The sequence below is a fragment of the Cupressus sempervirens genome, chromosome 4, assembly GCF_028749045.1.
Source record: "Cupressus sempervirens isolate cs-2001-9-10 chromosome 4, ASM2874904v1, whole genome shotgun sequence".
In the NCBI taxonomy this organism is placed as follows: domain Eukaryota; kingdom Viridiplantae; phylum Streptophyta; class Pinopsida; order Cupressales; family Cupressaceae; genus Cupressus; species Cupressus sempervirens.
The window spans coordinates 414,676,679-414,696,656 of record NC_143121.1 but is presented as its reverse complement, the minus strand read 5'-3'; the positions used below and the strand labels follow the sequence as shown (position 1 = coordinate 414,696,656).

At 33.4% G+C, this 19,978-nt stretch overlaps 1 protein-coding gene across 2 annotated transcripts in view; it reads left to right on the top strand.

Annotated features, from left to right (window-relative positions):
* LOC149561808 (UDP-N-acetylglucosamine diphosphorylase 2-like) overlaps positions 1–19,978 on the top strand; it is a 153,516-nt gene that overhangs the window by 83,989 nt on the left and 49,549 nt on the right. For both annotated transcript variants that reach the window (XM_089825331.1, XM_089825332.1), the window contains exons 9-12: positions 16–98; positions 208–285; positions 553–696; positions 1,380–1,447. In XM_089825331.1, coding sequence (XP_089681457.1) covers positions 16–98; positions 208–285; positions 553–696; positions 1,380–1,447 — 373 coding nt within the window. The remainder of the gene's footprint in view (positions 1–15; positions 99–207; positions 286–552; positions 697–1,379; positions 1,448–19,978) is intronic.

Here is a 19,978-nt window from a genome sequence, read left to right as displayed (position 1 = left end):
GAAATGGTCTATCAGCATTGAAGTCCTCAAAATGTTTGGAAGATATGGCTATGAAAGGCATCAAATACATTGATTGTTATGGAGTCGACAATGCTTTGGTAAGGGCTTGTTATTTAAGTAAACAATAAACTTTCATTTTAAAACTGAGGTTGAACAAGTCTTGATGATAAAGATGTTTTATTTTTGTTTTCTGTATTCATGGATCAGGTCCGTGTAGCAGACCCATTGTTCCTGGGTTATTTTATTGATAAAGGTGTGGCTACTGCAGCTAAAGTTGTCCGGAAGGTATTTGGCTAGCAAATTAAGAGAATCTTATCCATGCTTAGTTTAATATATTTTTCTCTCGAATTTGATCACGTGTGCTATTTATAGATATTTATATAATTCATATTTTTCCTTTCCTAGATAAGTGAGTTACAACGAATTAAAAAATCTTTTATCAAATAGGATTGGAGATAAAGATGTTACTGTATATATTATATATTCTTTTCAGAATCAAAATAGTTGGCTTGGAGATATTTCTAGGCTAAATTCTTCTAATGTGCAAGGCAGGCATATCCACAAGAGAAGGTTGGTGTGTTTGTTCAGCGGGGCAAAGGAGGACCTCTTGGTGTATTAGAATACAGTGAGATGGATCCTTCCATGGCATATGCTATCAATCAGGAGACAGGGCGTCTTCGATACAACTTGAGTAATGTATGTTTCAAGATATTTGTGGTTTCTACACCGTAACTTCTGAAAACTTTCATGCTGTAACTTTTGTGTTTTGATGTGTATGCTAGAACTGGCTCATGAGAACAGGCAGAATCTTAAAGCTATTGTTCATTGTTCAATGCTCAATGTTGTAATGTCATTTTTATTTCAATTTCACCTCTTCAGAATGCATATCAATGTCAACAGATTATTTATATAATTGGAAACTATGAAATATGCTTTTTCATATTTTTCTTGAAAATGTATATGTGGAGTCCCTCAGTTGCCCCCAAACTTTGGGCAAAGTTTTTGCTGTCCCATAAAGTTGGAGAATGATGGAATAAATTATTGTCCATACTGCATATTAACACATTGCAATTTTATTGTGTGCATGTTATATGTTTGGGTGTTTATTACACGTAATGTATATCTGTTTATCTGTCCTGATTGATTAGTGTCATTAGAAGACATTTTATTACGGCACACAGTTCATGTTATGCAAAAATGATAGGTGAATTGACACCGATTTCTTCCTTGATAGTGTATTCTTACATGACAACTATAGTGGGTATGCAGAATCTTGGTTATAAGCTATGAAAGAAAACCGATAGTAGCAGTCTCTTCTGTTCTTGTATTAGTATTATCTAGCATGTTTTTCTGAATTAGCTCTTCTTTTGCCATTGCAGATATGCTTGCACATGTTTACACTGGACTTTTTGACCCAGGTCACAGAAGAGCTCGAGGAGGATAGCATGTGGGTAATCTTTTGCTTGCTTGAAAATTGTAGGGTAGGCCACACAAAATTCTTGATGTTCATTGGTAGTTTATTAAGTTATTTCTGAATGGTCTATGTCATGCTTTTTTCTTTCCTTCAGATTTAAAAGTTATTTCTAGGAAAATTGAAGATGTGTAAGTGTTAAAGAAAAAAAAAATAACAGCCATGAAAATCATTGTGGTATTTTCCTTGTCTTATAGTCATAAATGCATCCAAACATGGGGCCTATGATAAAACTTTCTTTGGTGAAAGGATGCTGTAGAATCATGTTTTTGGAAAATCAGAGGATTACGGTGACCTGTTTAACCAAAATTCTGAGATAAGATTATCCTGATTATCAATACTTTTTGGGTTATGAATGCCTTCAAATATGTTCTAAATTTGGTGGTCTAAGCAGCTATAGTAGATAACTGCTGTCATGCTTTATTGTTATGGTAAATCAATGTTGAAGTTGTATTACCAGAGGAGATGACAGCTCTCTATAAAGATTTACAAAGGTGACATTTCTAAAAGAAACAATAGTGAACTAAAGATGAAAATAGAAACTACTTAATAAACTAAAGACTGAGATGATCATTGAAGAAACATTATCATATTCTAATACCCTCTCTTGATGGTCATTGTCTAACTGTTGTCTTTTGGTCACAAATTCTTCAAAATATTTTGCTGCTGCCGAAACACTCCCTAGATGTGCAAAATGTAAATGACTTTGATGCCAAGATTTGTCCATAAAAGAATAGAGAAGGGTGCCCCTTTCTTCAGAAAGCTTTGCAAAAAGAGACAAGTGCTTGCCACTAACTCTGCCACTAAGATGAGTCAACAACTAACCCTCCTAGGATCAACAAAACATCCAAACTGATGTTGGATAATGAAGCTTCTCATCCTTGGAGGCAGAGACAAACACTTAGAATAGCTAGATGATTTTGAGAAAAAAATGACAAACCCTCCAAACTTTGCAGACGCCCCAAAACAGGTTGCAAAAAGCCACAATTTTTGAAGGAGAAAATTTGGAAAAATCAGACATGATTTTTGAGGGGAAAATTTCATCAAAGCCAGACAACAAAATCCAAGACACAGATCAGAGAATACAAAGCTTCATTTTTGATAAAAAATGACAAAACTCAACATATAATTTTGGAGGGAAAAATATAAACCCACTAGATAATTTTCAAGGAAATTTTTTAAAACCACAAAGGAATTCCACACAACTTTGCTAATTATAGAATGAGACATTTTTTGAGGGAAAAATTTCTGAAAACCCATTATATAATTTTTGAAGGGTAAACACTATGAGAACCCATCAAAATGTTTTCATAGGAAAACATTATGAAACCCCGTTGATATTTTTTGAAGGGGAAAAATTATGAAAACCCATCAGAAATATTTTAAGGGAATAAGTTATGAAAACTATCAGAGGAACCTTCATGTGGGAAAATGCGAGACTTCACATGGTAAAACAACACATGCAAGTAACAAAATGCACATGCAAGCAATATACAAGAATATGCAACTCACATGCAACCTTTGAAAATCGAAGACTTTTGCCCAAACCAAGAAATCAAAACCCTCAACTAGGCTTGCGATTTTCAGCAAAAATCTTTGAAAAACCATAAATTTCATAAAATACCTTACGAGTTTTTATTTTAAAAATCTGAAAAACAAAATTTTGGAGAAAATTCCACATCAAAAGAGGCTCGAATGTTTCTTAAATTTTTTGCCAAATTTAACGAAATTCAATCGACTTGCTTTGATAACATGTTATGGTAAATTGATATTGTTGCAGTTGTATTAACATAGGAGATGCGAGCTCCTTATAGATATTTACAAAGATGATGTTTTGAAAGAAGCAATCACGAACTAAAGATGAAAGTAGAAACTGCTTAATAAATTAAAGACTAATATGACCATTAAAGAGCATTATAAAATACTAATACCCTCCCTTAATGGGTATTGTCTTTTGGTAACAAATTCTTCAAAACATTTTGTTGTTGTTGAAACCCTCCCTAGATCTACAAAATGTACATGACCAAGAAGACAAAATTTGTCAATAAAAGAACGGACAAGGGTGTTCCTTTCTTTAGAAAGCTTTGTAAAAAGTGCCAAGAGCCTACCACTATCTTTGCCACTAAGATGAGTCTATCACTAATGCTAAAGAATCAACAAAATATTTGACCAAAAATCATCACAAAACATCTAAATTGATGTTGGATAATGAAGTTGCTCTTCACTAGAGGCAAAAACAAACATTAAGAACAACTAGTGCGATATAGAGGAAAAATTAGCCAACCCTCCAAACTTTGTAGAGGAGTATGATGCCCCAAAACGAACTACAAAAACCACAATTTTTAAGTAGACAATTTGGAAAAACTATACATGATTTTTGAGGTGAAAACTTGATCAAACCCATGCAACAAAATCTCATACACGAATTAGAGAATACAAAGCTTCATTTTTGAGGAAAATTTTATGAAGCCACTAGATAATTCTCGAGGAAAAAATTATAAACTTACAAAGGAATTCCCCACAACTTTGTGGATTATATAATGAGAAATTTCTCGAGGGGAAAAATTATGAAAATCCATCAGGAATTTTGAAGTGAAGAAATTATGAAAACCCATCACATAATTTTTTAAAGGGAAAAAATATGAAACCCATCAGAAAGTTTTCAAGGGAAAAATTATGAAAATCCATAAAAGAAATCTTCTTGTGGTAAAACACAAGACCACACATGGTAGAACAACAAATGCAAGTAACAAAATGCACGTGCAAGTGATAGGGAGAATTAGAGCCATCCACTAGCAATTCCTAAGAGACAACAAATAAGAGTCAATAGGGCTACAGAAAAACTCAAAGGCTCCTATAAGGGTCTCTTATATCCCTAAAAAATTTACTCAAACTCACCCTAAAGAATGACCATCAAATTCCACTTTCCTCTAAGACTTTGATTTTCATCCCACCTAGGTCTATGATACCAACCAATGCAATTTATGTCTTTAGAGGGTGGCGTGATCTTTCTCAATGTCAACATACATAATTTGTCCCATTGGATTCACTTTTAGGACTCTTGTCCTCAATTTTGGCTTCACAAAATTGGGGCAACCCTACACAATTTTTTATGGATTTTAGGTGCATCCTCTTCGTCTTAATTTGTCGATAAGGTTTCATGGAACAATTCAGTATCCCTGAATTGTACTCTATGCGATCCTATGTGTGCATTCTTTTTGAAGGTTTTGGTTGAGTTAAATCCCAAATTGTTTGCTAGTGAGTTTTTCTTCTTTGACTGTGAACACTCAACTTTTGGCACACTTTCACGTCTTTTCTTTGTGTTGTAAATAGTTTTTTAGTCTTGGTTTTGCCTTTGGTGAATAGTCTTTGAAATTCCACTTGTTTTGAGCTAACTTAGGTTGAAATCGGAGTTGTCTAACTCAAGTTATAAGGGAAAAAATGGGGGTTTACAGGACAGCTACATATCTCAATTAAAAAATCTCATAAAAGTGGACTTTTTATTGGTAAAAGCATGATATAAAATTATATTTAATATTTAAAGTGGATTTTGTTATCAATTTTAAAATTTCAACTCATTCTGAGTTGATTTGACCATAGTTTTTAATGCTTTATGAAATTAGCCTCTTTCAAGTCTATTTTTCATGTTACTTTATTGAAAACTATAGTTAAATATCAATTTAATTACAAAAGACAACGTAAGTGCTTAAAAGTGGAGTTTTTATTACTCATTGCATATATCAACATGCAAATCACTATGTGAAAAACCACTTCCAATAAAATATAAGTCCCAACATTAATTTAAATGGACTTTTTCACTGCAATAACACATTTTAAAATGTGTTAAGTGGGTTTTTAATATTCATTTGCATATTTAAAACTTACTAAATCAATATAAGTGACAGATCCTAACCCATTTACATATGTTTTTGCATTTATAAGTTTATTTTATATATATTAATGCATTTAAATGGGGTTTTTTCTAACCCATTGGATATACATCTTTTAAAATTACCACTTAATGGACTTTTAAAATCAAATAGCATGTTTTTATAACATGTAAATGCATGTCTAAGACTCTAAAGTGAGCTTTCACTTAACTTAGACATAAGTGGTGATTTTGGACCCAATTGCATTTGTATGTGATATTGAAAAACCCATTTCTACCTAGCCTAAGCATAACTTGTGATTTTTGGGCCAATTGCATGTATTTTAAAAAAACATGTTTTTAGTTATAAAAGTGCATCTAATGCATGGTGGCTATTTTCTAAGCCATTACATGTATTTCCAAACATGTAAGTCACTTCCAAAAGAGCGATTTTGACTAAGTTTTTACCAAATTCTCCTTGGTGGCGATTTTATAAGTGAAAGCATGTTATTTCCATATGCTAATGCATCTTAAAAATGCATTATGAATTGCGTTTGCTCAAACTAATGCTTGGTGGCAATTTTATGTCACATTGCACATTTTTAATACATGTGTTTGCTTTTAAAAAATGTGTTTTCCTCTATAAAAGCCTTATTGGCAATTTATTGAAGGGAAGCATATTGATTATTGCATGCGTTTTGCTAAAGAAACCACTTTTTTCATTTTTTGTGTGGATTTGGAGGGTTATTATGCATCATTTTCATATGCAAACATTCTCTAAATGTGCATCCACGTATTGGTAACCCTTTGGCAAGTGTTTTCACTAAAAAAAGTCATGTTTTGAGCACAAATACCAAGCTTTTTGAGGTGTTTTTGCAAAGTGGCGAATTTGGGAGTGAAAGCACGTTGATAGATGTAACATCCCATTTTCCCGAGGTCTTAATTAACAACTAACTTACTTAAAGGAATACGGTTACAACTTTAGTTTCATAGGAAGACAATTATAATAGTCATATTTTTGTGAAAGAGATTTACCATTAAAAATAGTTAAACAAAATTTCTTAACTAAGAACTTAAAACATCATCAAATGAATTTACTATAAAAATTAAAAACCATATACCATGGAAATTGAATCAAAAAATCATTGTAAGAATGTTTCTGCAATCACTCAGATTAGTCCACAAATATCACTATAACAACTATCATTCAATATTGCTAAATCAAAATCAAATGACAATTACTATTAAATACCACTACATAAATTTAGGGCATCGCAAACCATTGTATCAATTAGGGCATTGATTACCATTGAATCACTTAGGGCTTCGAATACCACTGTATCACTTAGGGCTTTGGATACCACTGTATCACTTAGGGCTTAAATCTCCATTGGATCATTTAGGGCTTCAATCTCCATTGGATTATATCAAATTAGGGCTTCAGATACTATGGAATCAATTAGGGCTTCAGATACCACTGTATCATTCCTTTCCTTCCAATTGCTTAACTATGGTAGTAACTCAAGATTAGAAAATATGCTCATATTTATTGTTCATATAAATGTAAGTTAATCCATAAATCTATCTCATGCATCTAAGTGTAAAATAATTGTAACGATGCAATAATTCAATTACTCTTGCCTTCTCATATATAAAAGTGATAATACCTGTTTCCTATAAGTATAAACAATTGAATGCATAACTTATCTTTGTTTGTTGTACGTTCAACAACTTGGGAAGAGGTGAAAAATCGTCAGGGGCTTAACCACCCAACCTTGGACCACAATTTATCTCCACTCAATCTCTAACGAGAAAGGCCCTCCCTACTCGGAATAGATAGGGAACATCTGTTATCTACTGAGCATCTTGGTATCTAGACACATCTCTCAACTTGACAACAGGAAATTATAATAAATGAGATCATGCATGAGCTATTAATTATTCATTATTTAGATATTCAAATCTGATTTCATTATTGGTTCTTACAGGTTAACTACACCTTTTCACCATTCTATGGCTTCCATGCCGGGTGAATCTTAGGTGCTTGAAAGATTATGATCATCCTATTATTATTTACACTTCACCAATTCTATGGCATCTTGTTGGTGAATTCCTCGGTGTAACAAATATTTTGAATTTGTTCGGAAAATTGTGATAGCATGTGCATTGATACAATCAATCAAGTTTTCTACAGCCACCATTTGTATTCATAAATGTTTTTTATTCGCAACGATATCCTATGAAGATCCTTAATGAACTCTATATAATGCAAGAGACCATCAGCATGGTTTTGTAAATTAATCTCTATCTATCAATGCATAGCCAACTATAGTCGGACATTCCAATCAGAAAAGGAAGAATTTATGAACAAGAATGCATATACTGTATTACTCTCAGCCCTAGCAATATGTAGTCAGCTGCAATAGGACATACACTCAGTAAAGAAGGAATTATAAAATATGAATGCATTTAAAAACGTTGGAAGGAAAATCCATGACCTGAAATATATATATTCTTATTATGTCTGAAGACTTGCAATTCAAGTTGTAAAATCTATTCTCCTTTGGACGCTACAGATGTAATCAAATGTAGAGTATCTATTCCTTAATGGCTAAGTACCAAACGACAGAAATGGTGCTTGCATATGGAAGTGCAGACGGGGCTGAAAGTGGTAGAGAGGGTAAGTAAAATTGTAGCCGGTTTGCAGATTATCTTTCCCCAACTCCTCTCACGACTTTTCATTAACAATCTGTGATCTTCTTGGTTCTTGCCGGTTAAAGATTATTGCTGAGACTATTAAGAGGAAGTCGGTTTTAAAATAAAATGGTAGTTGGGTGCTTCAAGAAAATGAATACCTTTTTCTCCAAATTCTCGATTCTTACATATAAAGAAAAGTGGCTCTTTGGCTACCGCTGGTTGAAGATTATAAACTATTCGAATTCCAAGATAATCATTTGAATTCAAATATTAATTTAATTTGAAAAGAAGAGAAATAAGGAGTTAAAGAGTTATAAACTTTATTTTATTATTATAATACGTTCTTATATACGTTCACGTAAGTATATTGGTGAGGTGACATCATTAGATTTTATTATTATAATTTATTGGGGCGATTTCATTTTTATATTTGTGTTCGTATTTAAGTGTTTATTATAATGATAAGATAAAATTTAATAAACAATCTTTAGAGGTATGCATTATATTATATTTTAATTTATTTTATGTTTTTATTATATTTTTTCTTTAATAGCTCATGCGGGTCCCACAAATGTATCCTGTTTCAAGTGGCTAGGTCCTCAACACATTTGCCTAGTGATGGCGATGCTCCTGCCCAATTCTTTTCTGACAATGCTTCCACCCCTTTAACGTGTTTCCATGTAAGGAAATTCTCTGTAATTAAATCATGTTATTATAACAAGTTATAACGGCTAACCACCTTTTCAAATTCTTGAATTCGTGATAAATAATCATCTAGCATATTATCTTTACATGAAATTATAACGACTAACCTTGTTACCATTTCACAAGATCATAAAAGATTAAACTGTCAACTGACTTCACGTGAACCTCAACGGCTATATTTTAAATTAGGTAAAAAATTGGGATGTAACAATAGACAAATGTTTTTGTCAAAAACAACATGTCTAGGGAACGTTCTGCCAAAAATGTCTCATTTGTGAGCATTTTCTACTTTCGAACCATTCCAAGGAGTTTAGGGTACATATGTTTATTTCCAGCTTGTTCTTCATCATTTTCAAGCTAAAAATGATGCCTAGATGCCATTTTTAAATGCATTTGCATATGACTTTTCTTGGTCAAATGTTATTGCATTTTTTGTGCATTTTATCTCTCAAATCATCACAACTTGTCCAAATTTGAACCTCGACTATTCATGAGGATTGAATTCTGAAATCTATATAAATCTTGCTCTCTTTAACAAATCTAAATCCAAAATCTCTTGGATTTGTTTTCAGATTTTTCAAAGATTTGAAAGAGACTTATTCTTTTGTTCTTGGTGAAGAGAGGTAAGTTTTCCTTCTAGTTTTCTTAAGGCAAGTTGTATATATTTGTTTTTGTTAAAGTGTTGTTGCAAATCTTTTTATTTCTATTTTTAGATTTGCATTACTTTTGTATATAATTTGCTGCTCCTATTCTTCCATCTACTTCTCTAAGTTGCATGTGCAAGGTTTCATTTACTTGCATATGCAATCAAGGTAAACTCGCGTTCTAATGAAAAGACAAGCTCATCATTTCCCTTGACATGAATGTAAGTATGAATCCCACTATCATGCATTTCATAAATCTCCATATGGCTGCCCTATGGTTGAAAGTATTTCCCACATGCTTGTTAGATAAAATGTTGTGAACTGCATTTAGAAAAGCGTGCTATGCCTCTCATATGTTCCCCAATTGCTACTCATTCTTCCTTCATTTGCATAACTTAAAACTTGTTGTTTGCATATGCTTTTGACCACCAAAAACCCATTTTTGGGTTTTCCCACCATATAAGCATATATTTTGAGCTTAAACTGATTTACCCATTCGCTGTCCCAGAAGTTTCTAATCATATTCCATATGCAATGCTCCCAAAACAGCCCCGTTTCTAAGTTTTTCGCCCATGTAAAGAGCTTTTTTTATGCATGCAAAGAAGAAAGGACACGAAACAAACATGATCATATGATGGAGCCTACAAGGAGGTGAAAGCATGATTACAAGCATAGAGTGCTTTCAAGCTAAAAAAAGGTCAATGAACACTCAATGGAACAATCAAAGATACTAGTCATATTCTAGTTCGAGATGCTTCCACCAAACCTGACCACAACAATCGTAAAACATTGGGTGTCTTGTAGTAGCATGAAGACCAATAAAGCTTGATGAAATAAGATTTGTGTCTTGTAAGGCACTTAGTATATTATTTGTAATTGACATATTACAAATGATGGAAAAACAGTATGTAATTGCTTGTGATAGTATCATGTGCAAAGTTCTAAAATGTAATCAAGTTGCAATCGCATCAGACATGCAACTATGAATAAGTCAAATTAGTTAGTTAGAAGTTTGTTAGAGAATAAGTCAAGGTGGTTGAGAATTTTCCCTTTTTCCTACATTTTTCTCTCTCCTATTTTTCTATATAAAGGAGGGAGCTCATTGCAAATAATCATCTTTTGGTAAGGCAAGAAAATTCTGCCAGTTTATATGTGCACTCTAAGACTTTATGCTTGGATGTAAATCTAAATTACTATCAATAAAAGAGGCAACTTGCTTTCAAACTTTGTGTTGATTCAAGGTGTTATGTGATGACGCTTTTTGGATATTAATTGTGAGTTTTGGGGTTTTGATCAAGAGAGATTTGAATTTAATTATGCAGACTTTGAGCTACCTATTGCATTTAGAACCAATTTGAACTTTTGAAAGCTTTGTGCTCTAGGAGTTCAAATTGTAATAGATAGTAGTGGCTGTAATCATTTAGATATAAAGACTTTGGGCGTCAATTGTAAGTCATTTTATTGAATTTGAGATTATCTAGTAAGAGACTTCATGCCTTACTGTTTATTCTGCTTGAATCCTCATTTGAGACAAATGCAAGACTTTTTGTTTTTGTTTTTGTTTCACAAAATATAAAAGGTAAACTGTTGCCCCTAGTGCTGTGCTTACATTAATTCCAGGGTCATTGGTATTATCGCAGCAATAAGGCACTTTTTGTTAAGTTGGAAAGTTATAGTTGTATGCAAATCATTCCTGAAAAAACTAGGAATTGATCAAGAGAACCATTCTTGTAATTTCAGTAAAGTTCCTGTTGAAGCTGCCTATGGTAAGAAGGGAGCCTCCCCTATTGCTGAAAGGAGAGAGAAATCTCATGAAATGTTGCCCAAAGTCACAATTTTTGTAAGTCGTAGTCAGTGACATACAAATTTTTTAGCCAACAAGGACCCTAGATCCTTTAACTCTTCACAAGTGGGTTTAGACCTACTAGGGAGACCTAAATTTTTTAAATTTGATCAATGAGTTTTTGGGGAATAACTTGAACAAACCTTGAAGAACCCCCACAACAAAGGACTTTTTCAAATACCCTTTTGGTTGCTTTAGTGAATCCCTAAGACTCAGGCCTTGACTCACAGTATGGACCACCAAATTGCAACAGGGCTAGAAGGGCAAAATGCCTAATTAATTTTGATTAATGAAGGAACTTGTTGGTTCCCAAAACCACAGATTGGAATCCTATGAGTCTTGCCAACTCAATGCTGGTATTCCAACGGGGTGAAGGCCGACTTGACAGGACTAATCGATTTGATTTGAGTCCTCTACACTTTTGGCTCTGCAAAGCCAAGATGGGTATACCTAATCTTGAACCAATCTCTTAGGTTCTGAATATTTTATAGCAAATGATCTAATCACAAATGCAACAAAAGGTCTTCCAGTGTTAATTTTGTAACTTCGATCTCATACTGATCTGATTGTACAAATTGTATAGTTCTAATGAAGCATGAAGTTCCTTTATAGGGATTGACCTCTTATTTAATCTAACATCGACATCTATTTTGGGAAGATATTATAATGTGCTTATGCATAGTGTTAGTATCTTTACTAACTAATATATTTCCTTTAAGAATGCCGATCTTGGAAAATATATTTACTAATTATATTGGGCCGACTTGGGAGGAGACATGTCCTTTCTAAGGACATGAGAAAGGACATGCCTCTTGAGTGCAATATAAAGATGAGGTAAGGATGAGGTTATAGGACACACAAGATACAATTAAGTCTGCTCCTCTACATTACTGTCTTGTGCGATTTATTGTAGAGATAAAAACATTTCAGAATAGCAATTATACTATTGATTAAACTTCATATACAGGTCTGTACATTCAAAACCATCTTCAACAACACATAAGGTATTATCTTAGTCTGATTTATAGCAGAATTTGCAGAAACTTTACATGGTATCAGAGCCAGGTTGTCGAACCTAGGCTTTGCAAATTGACAATCAGACTTTAAATATCTAACAAACTCCTATCTTCAATGGCAAGTACAATCAGACCCGAGGACAGGTTTGATGGAAAAGAACACTTCGTTGCTTGAAAATTTAGAATTATGATGATTCTTGAAGACAATGATGTGAAACAGTTTGTTGATAAAGTATCCAAGCAACCTGATGTTGAACCTAATAAAACTATTTGGAGTAAAGGAAACAGGAAAGCCATGCAAATCATATTAGATGGAGTGAAAAATGAAATAGTACCTATGCTAATGAAACATCAAACAACATTTAATATGATGGATGCATTATTAAATGCATATGAGGTTAACAATGCAACTAGAATCCTTGCACTAAAAAGGCAACTAATCATATACAAAGAAGGGAGAAGCTATGAATTCTTACTTCCTAAGGGTGGCTAGTCTAAGAGATGAACTTGCAAGTATAGGGACCCTAATTGAAGACAAAGAGCTAACACTTTGGCTATAGATGGGTTACCGAATTCATGGGAAACATTCTCACAAGGAGTAAGTGTTAGAGACAATCTTCCTGACTTTAATAGACTTAAAGGAGATTGCCTTCAAGAAGAATCTAGGAAACTTAAGAAAGGGGGAAAATTGAAAACTGAAGATGAACTTCATGTTCTCAACACAAATTCCTATAAAGGTAAGAAGAAGCACTTAAAGAAGAAGAAGGGTAATCAAAGAAATGACAAACCTAACGAAGATCTATCCAAAATAAAATGCTTCAAATGTGAAAAATTTGGACACTATAGATCTAATTGCCCTTAGAATACAAAGCAATAAGTAAACTGTACAAACATTACTAGGAAAAAAGAAAACTATGATCTCGAGAATCGTGTATTGTATTCTGCACAATCAAATGAAGTATCGAGCAAAGCATGGGTAATTGATAGTGGATCATCTTGACACATAACATGATACAAATAAGCACTAGACTCTATATTAGAAGAAGTTGATGGCGAAGTTACCATCGGTGATAATTCCTCTCATTCAATCAAAGGAATTGGGAATTGCACCTTGAAACTGAAGTCGGGTAGTTCTCTACATCTCAAAGGAGTATTCTATGTACCAGGAATAAAAAGGAATCTAATCTTTGTTACAACACATGAAGATGATGGACATAATGTTGCATTCATGGACAGTAAAGTAATGACCTAGTTTAAGAACTCTTCATTTAAGAAATCAAAGTTGATTGGTCAAAGAAAGGGATACTTGAATGAATTAAATACAGAACCTAGTCAACCTATTCAAGCCTTAATTCATGAAGCTACTGATATAAACGAACTATGGCACAAAAGTTTAAGACATCTAAATTTCAAAACCTCATCGACTATGGAGAAGATGGTTATTGGTTTACTTAAGTTGAATAAAGATCATTCAAGCATATGCAAAGGATGCGCTCTGGGTAAGAACACCAAAAGTCCATTTTATGATAGCACTAAACTAACAATGTTTTGGAATTAGTCCACTCAAATTTATGTAGACCTATGTCTGTTACTTCTCTTGGAGGATTCTAGTACTATATACTTTTTATAGATGACTTCTTTAGGAAGACTTTGATTTAATTCTTAAAATGTAAAGATTCAGAAGAAATTCTTAAGAGATTAAAGAATTCAAAACCTTAACTGAAAACTTATCAGGCCACAAAATTAAAACTCTTAGGACTAATAATGGAGGGGAATATATTTCAGATTTGTTTAAAGAATTTTGTAAAGGAGGAGGAATTAAGAGAGAGTATATTGTTCCTTATAACCCACAACAAAATGAGGTAGCAGAAAGGGAGAATAGACCAATTATAGAAGCAACAAGAGCTATGATATTTGATCAAAATTTAGAATATTAGCTTTGGGTAGAAGCCTCTTGTACAACTATCTATATTCAAAATAGAAGTCCTCACTCTTACCTTAGAGATAAAACTCTTGAAGAAGTCTTTACCAAGGTTAAACCTAATATAAGTCATCTTAGGATATTTGGGTGCCCAGTATATATACATGTTCCAAAAGAAAAGAGAAATAAGTTAGAACCCTCTAGGAGGAAAGAAATTTTTTTCGGGTATAGTGAAACATCTAAAGCATATAGGATTTTCATACCTGGTCAGAAAAACATTGAACTTAATAGGGATGTAATATTTGAAAAAGATTTAGCATTCAAAAGAGCCCTAAGTTCTGAAGATTCCTCTCCCTTACCTAGTTTTGAAGAAAATCATGAATCTAAGTTTTAGAGGGAGAACATTGAAAAAATTGAAGATGAAATTCAAAATCTTAATCTTGAGGAAACTCAAAATCCAAAGAAAAGACCACTTTGGGCCATTAAGACTGTAAAGGAAGCACAAGACTTTGCTGCACCATCTGGAACCTTCAGAGAAAGCAAAACACCCAAAAGATTTTCTAGTTATGCAACAAACATGAGTGATTAATCTAAATTAGAACCAACCAATGTTTCAGATGCTATTAAACATACAGCTTGGAAGGATGCTATGACAGAAGAATACCAATCCATTATTAAGAATGATGTTTGGGAAATTGTTCCAAGGCCTGAAGGAAAATTTTGTTGTTTCTTCTAAATGAATATTTAAAATCAAACATGCTGTTGACGGTAGCTTTGAATAATATAAAGCCAGATTCGTAGCCAGGGGATTCTCTCAAAAAGAGGGAATTGATTATGAAGAAACTTTTGCTCAAATTGCCAGATACACTTCTGTAAGAACAGTCCTAGCTATTGCAACATCGAAGGGATGGAAAGTACATCAGATGGATGTAAAAACAATGTTTTTGAATGGAAAGATTACAAAAGAGGTATATTTGGAACAACTTGAAGGATTTGATACTCGTAACCCTAAAGTCGTTGTTTGCAAGCTTAAGAAAGCTCTTTATGGGCTTAAACAAGCTCTAAGGGCATTGTATGAAAGAATTGATAAGTATCTCTCCAGTTTAGGATTCTCCAAGAATGAAGCTGATCCAAATCTCTATTATAAAAAGGATAGATGATATGATAATTTTGATACTATATGTTGATGATTTACTAATTACAAGTGATGATCATCTTATAGATCAATGCAAGAAAGATCTAATCATAGAATTTGAAATGAAAGATTTAGGATTCCTTCATTACTTCCTACGACTGGAAGTATGGTAGAATTTTGATAGCATCATACTTAATCAAGGAAGGTATACATTAGACATGTTGAAGAGATTTGGAATGTGAAACTATAGGCTTATGCCTTCTCCAATGGAGACTAATCTACATAAACTTAAGAAAGCAGCAGCAGAATCACCCTCCATAGATTCTTCTTTTTACAGTCAAATGATTGGATCTCTTATGTACATGGTAAATACAAGACTTGATATTTACTATGCTATTAATGCTTTAAGTTAGTTTATGTGTGAGCCAAAGGAGATTCACCTAGTTGTAGTCAAACACATCATGAGATACTTACAAGGCACTCTTAAACTTGGGCTCAAGTATGAGAAAGTTGACTTGGACCTACATGGGTACATAGAGTTAGATTGGGCTGGAACTGTTACTAATAGGAAAAGCACTTCAGGATGTTTCAGTTTAGGCTTAGCGATGATATCTTGGATATGTAGAAAGAAGGCATAAGTAGCACCGAGTTCCACAAAAGCTGAATACATTGTTGCAGCAATGGCCTCTCGAGAGGCAGTTTGGCTCAAAAAGTTACTTGTGGGATTTTTTGGTCAACCTATGAATCCTACTATTATTCATTGTGGTAATTAGAGTTCTATCAAGCTTTCTGTGAGATATGGTAGACATGAATATTGTAAAATTAGAATACATTTGCACTGCAAATTAAACAACAACTATTCTGACCAAACCTTTCTCTCGAGTGAAGATAGATCACTTTAGGAAAGACTTGCTATGGTTGAATTGTAATACATTTGTATTCTTTAATTATTAATAATTTTGAATTAAAATTATTATTGTCAGGCTACTGACTGTTATTGGCTTTACCATTTGTATTCATTATCTAAGAGGTGACGATCTCTGAGATAATGAACACTTGTATAAAAGGCATTATGAGAGATGACGATCTTTTAGATAATGTATTGAATGGTAGAGATTTACTGTTAGATTTAGATGAGTTCAAGATCACATTGTAATGTAGACATTTCTATGCCTATGAGTCACAACTTGGATATAGGAAGAATTTAATCATTCTTTAGAGTTTATCTTTTGAACTAGTAGATCCTAACTCAGGATCATATTGTGATATAGGTTTGCTAGTACTTATGAGTCACAACTTGGATAAAAGAAGAATTTAATCGTTCTCCAGATTTTATCCTGTATTTTGCATTCCATGCGATACTGTTATCACAAGTATAAGTGATAAGTTGTATCATAGGCATAGTAATATGACATAGTATCATGTGTTCAATGATACCACATGCTTAGAACATTCAACTAGATATAGATTATCAATCTATGCTTATTCATCTTAATCGATGATGCTAGATATGTTATCTCTTACTATGATTATCAAGTTAAGAGGGAGTGTTAATTCTGTAACTTTGATCTCATACTAATCTGATTGTACAAATTGTACAGTTCTAATGAAGCATGAAGTTCCTTTATAGGGATTGGCCTCTTATTTAATCTAACCTAATTGGCGTCTAAGATATTATTATGTGTTTAAGCATAGTGTTTTGATTAAGTAAAAACAAGTTTTAAAGGACCTGAAACCTTTTACATAGGAGCAAGATAATAAAAGATGAAAAACTTAGAAGAACTGTGCATCAACACCAAAGAGCAAAACTAGCTAAAGCAAGTAGCCAAAAACAACTAGCAAGAAAAGAAAGCAAAAAGAAAGGAAAATGACAACACAAAACTAGCTACAGGTTCTTCAGTAGATCTGTTGCATGGTTTGCAAAGATATTCATGTTTTTTGTAGAGGCCTTCAGGTCATCCATTTCTTTGGCTTCGACACCCTTTGTCTTTTTTGAGTTGGCCTTGGTGCGCTTGCTAGGTCCCTAGTCATCTTTCACTTCCTTGGAGCCTTGACCTTTCCCTTGTTCAAATTTATTCAAGAGAGTATTAATGTTGTCTACTACAGTCTTTAGAATCAATTGTGATCAGCCAGTTTCTTAACCGTCTTCTCCATATTAACCACTTTGTTATCCAGACCATCCAACTTTTTCTGGAAATTTTTAATCAGCCGATCCAAAGCTCTGTTCTTGGCTTTCAGGGGTGGAACTCGTTTCATAAGATTCTTAACCCCTTCAATGTTACCAATCACCTCAGAAAGTTTATCAATATACTGTCTTAGAGTTCTCTCCCCTCTAGTAGTTTTGCTGAGCTGGTCAAATTTTTTCAAAATGTCCTGCATCTGCTGTTGCAAACTACTGATGTCCTTTTTCATAAGCCCTAGATTACCAAAACTCCCTTTCAAAAACCCCTGGTCATCATTGACCTTGTTATGAGTAAGGTTATCCTCATCTCCGCCTACATTGTCTCTTTCATAATCAATCTCCTCAAGCCCTTTAACATCCACCTTCCCTTGAAAAAGACATTTTTCCCTTTTCGGTACATCCTCTTAATCAAAGGTTCATCATCAGAAGGTATGCTTGAAACCTTGTCCATATTCTTCCCCTTGCTTTTAGAAACTCTACCAGCAATGCCATTTTTCCCATTCCCCTCTTCCAGCTCCTCTTCAGACTCTGTATCCATTTCAGAATCAGCCTCCTTAATCTTCCTTTTCTTCCTAGACGAGCTTCCAAGCTCAAGCTTTTTCCTCTTCTTAACCTTAATCTCCGCAACCTCATCCTCTGTATCCTCATCAAAGCCCTCATCTTGTTCACTCCCCTCTGTCTCACATTCCAGAGTTTTGTTACTGTAACGGGGTCTATCCACTTTTTTGATTTGAGGAGGTTCATAACCAGCACCATCAAACCCTCATGACAAGCATGGTCACCCTCAGGATCATTTTGAATAGCTAATATTGTATTACCCAACGATTGCCTGAGGTAGAAGGGAAAATTAAGCCTAACCCTATGCCTAAAATGCTTTACCAGCATAAAATGGTACCCAAATAACTTAGTAAAGCAGCCATCCAAACTTAAGCATTCAATAACAACGAAATGACAAACCTCCAGGGGTGAGATATAGGAATTACCAATTTTAACCAATTTGTACCGCTCTTTTGCCATTAGTTAGTATCTTTACTAACTAATATTTTTCCTTTAAGAACGCCAATCTTGGAAAAGATATTTACTAATTATATTGGGCTGACTTGGGAGGAGACATGCCCTTTCTAAGGACATGCCTCTTGAGTGCAACATAAAAATGAGGTAAGTATGTGAGGTTAGAGGACACACAAGATACAATTAAGTCTGCTCCTCTACATTACTGCCTTGTACAATTTATTGCAGAGATGAGAACATTTCAGAATATTAGTTATACTATTGATTAAACTTCATATACAGGTCTGTACATTCAAGACCATCTTCAGCAACATATGAGGTATTATCTCATTCTGATTTATAGCAGAATTTGCAGAAACTTTACTTCCAGGAGGCAAGAGATTAGGAAAACTTCTAAAACGTGAGAGATGCCAGGATTATATTAACATCAAAATTTCATCAATAACTACAAATTATAAACACTTCAGAAAGAATTCTTCAATATTCTGGAATAGTAAAAAATATATAGTTAATGAAAAGTAAAATACTTCAAATTAGAATTATAATAAATGAATAGAAAATCTCTGTGAATAGAAAGAGATAAGGAACAATTTCTAAATCTCAGACTATGAATTAAATGATCACAGCATAAAATATAAAAATCGGTGCCTTATTTCAGGAGGGCAATAGAGTCAAATGTGAGTTTCTTTACGCACAACATTTACGAAACCATATGTAATAATTCTATTATTGAGATGCAAAAGATTGATTGAATATGCAGTCCTAAATCAATCCAGATTGAATTTTAACTCCTATGGCAGGGGGACAATTTGGACAGAGATATGAAAACAATTTAATATTTATCAATATCCCTGGTAATCAAATTTAAGATGCTACAATTATCCTTTGATGCAGATCAGAAATTTGAGTTGCGTACAGGATTTTAAACAATCGTAAAGGACGAAAACTTACAGATTTCTTTGACCTCTATGCTCTGTAAAATAAGAATAATGAGTTCTTACAAATATGCTAAAGCTGTTTCATCTATTTACATGCCAGATTATTATGACAGTTCCAGTCTTCTCTTTGTATATATATCAAGCGGATATCATCTCCAGAATTGCTATTTCTCTAAAATTTTGGAAGTTCTTTGATTTGTATATCGAATGTCTGTCTTATATTTTTGCATCTATATTTATAAATGTTTGATGGGGTATAGAAACTAATTCCACAAAATTGCACCCCTTCATAACTAAAGTCCATCTACTAATACATGGATTAACAAAATTCTGTTTTAATTAAGCTGACAACTCTAAAACTGCTGTGATCAATATTCCAAAGAGGATTCAATTTAGAGATATCGCTTTAATCCTGATATGTTATCTCACGAGACTTCATTTCCATTTGAACCATACAGAATAATTTCCATTCACAGCACATACTCTGTCAACAGTGGCATGAAAGTTCTTCTGGACATATATCTCTGCTTTTGTTGTTTGATACCAT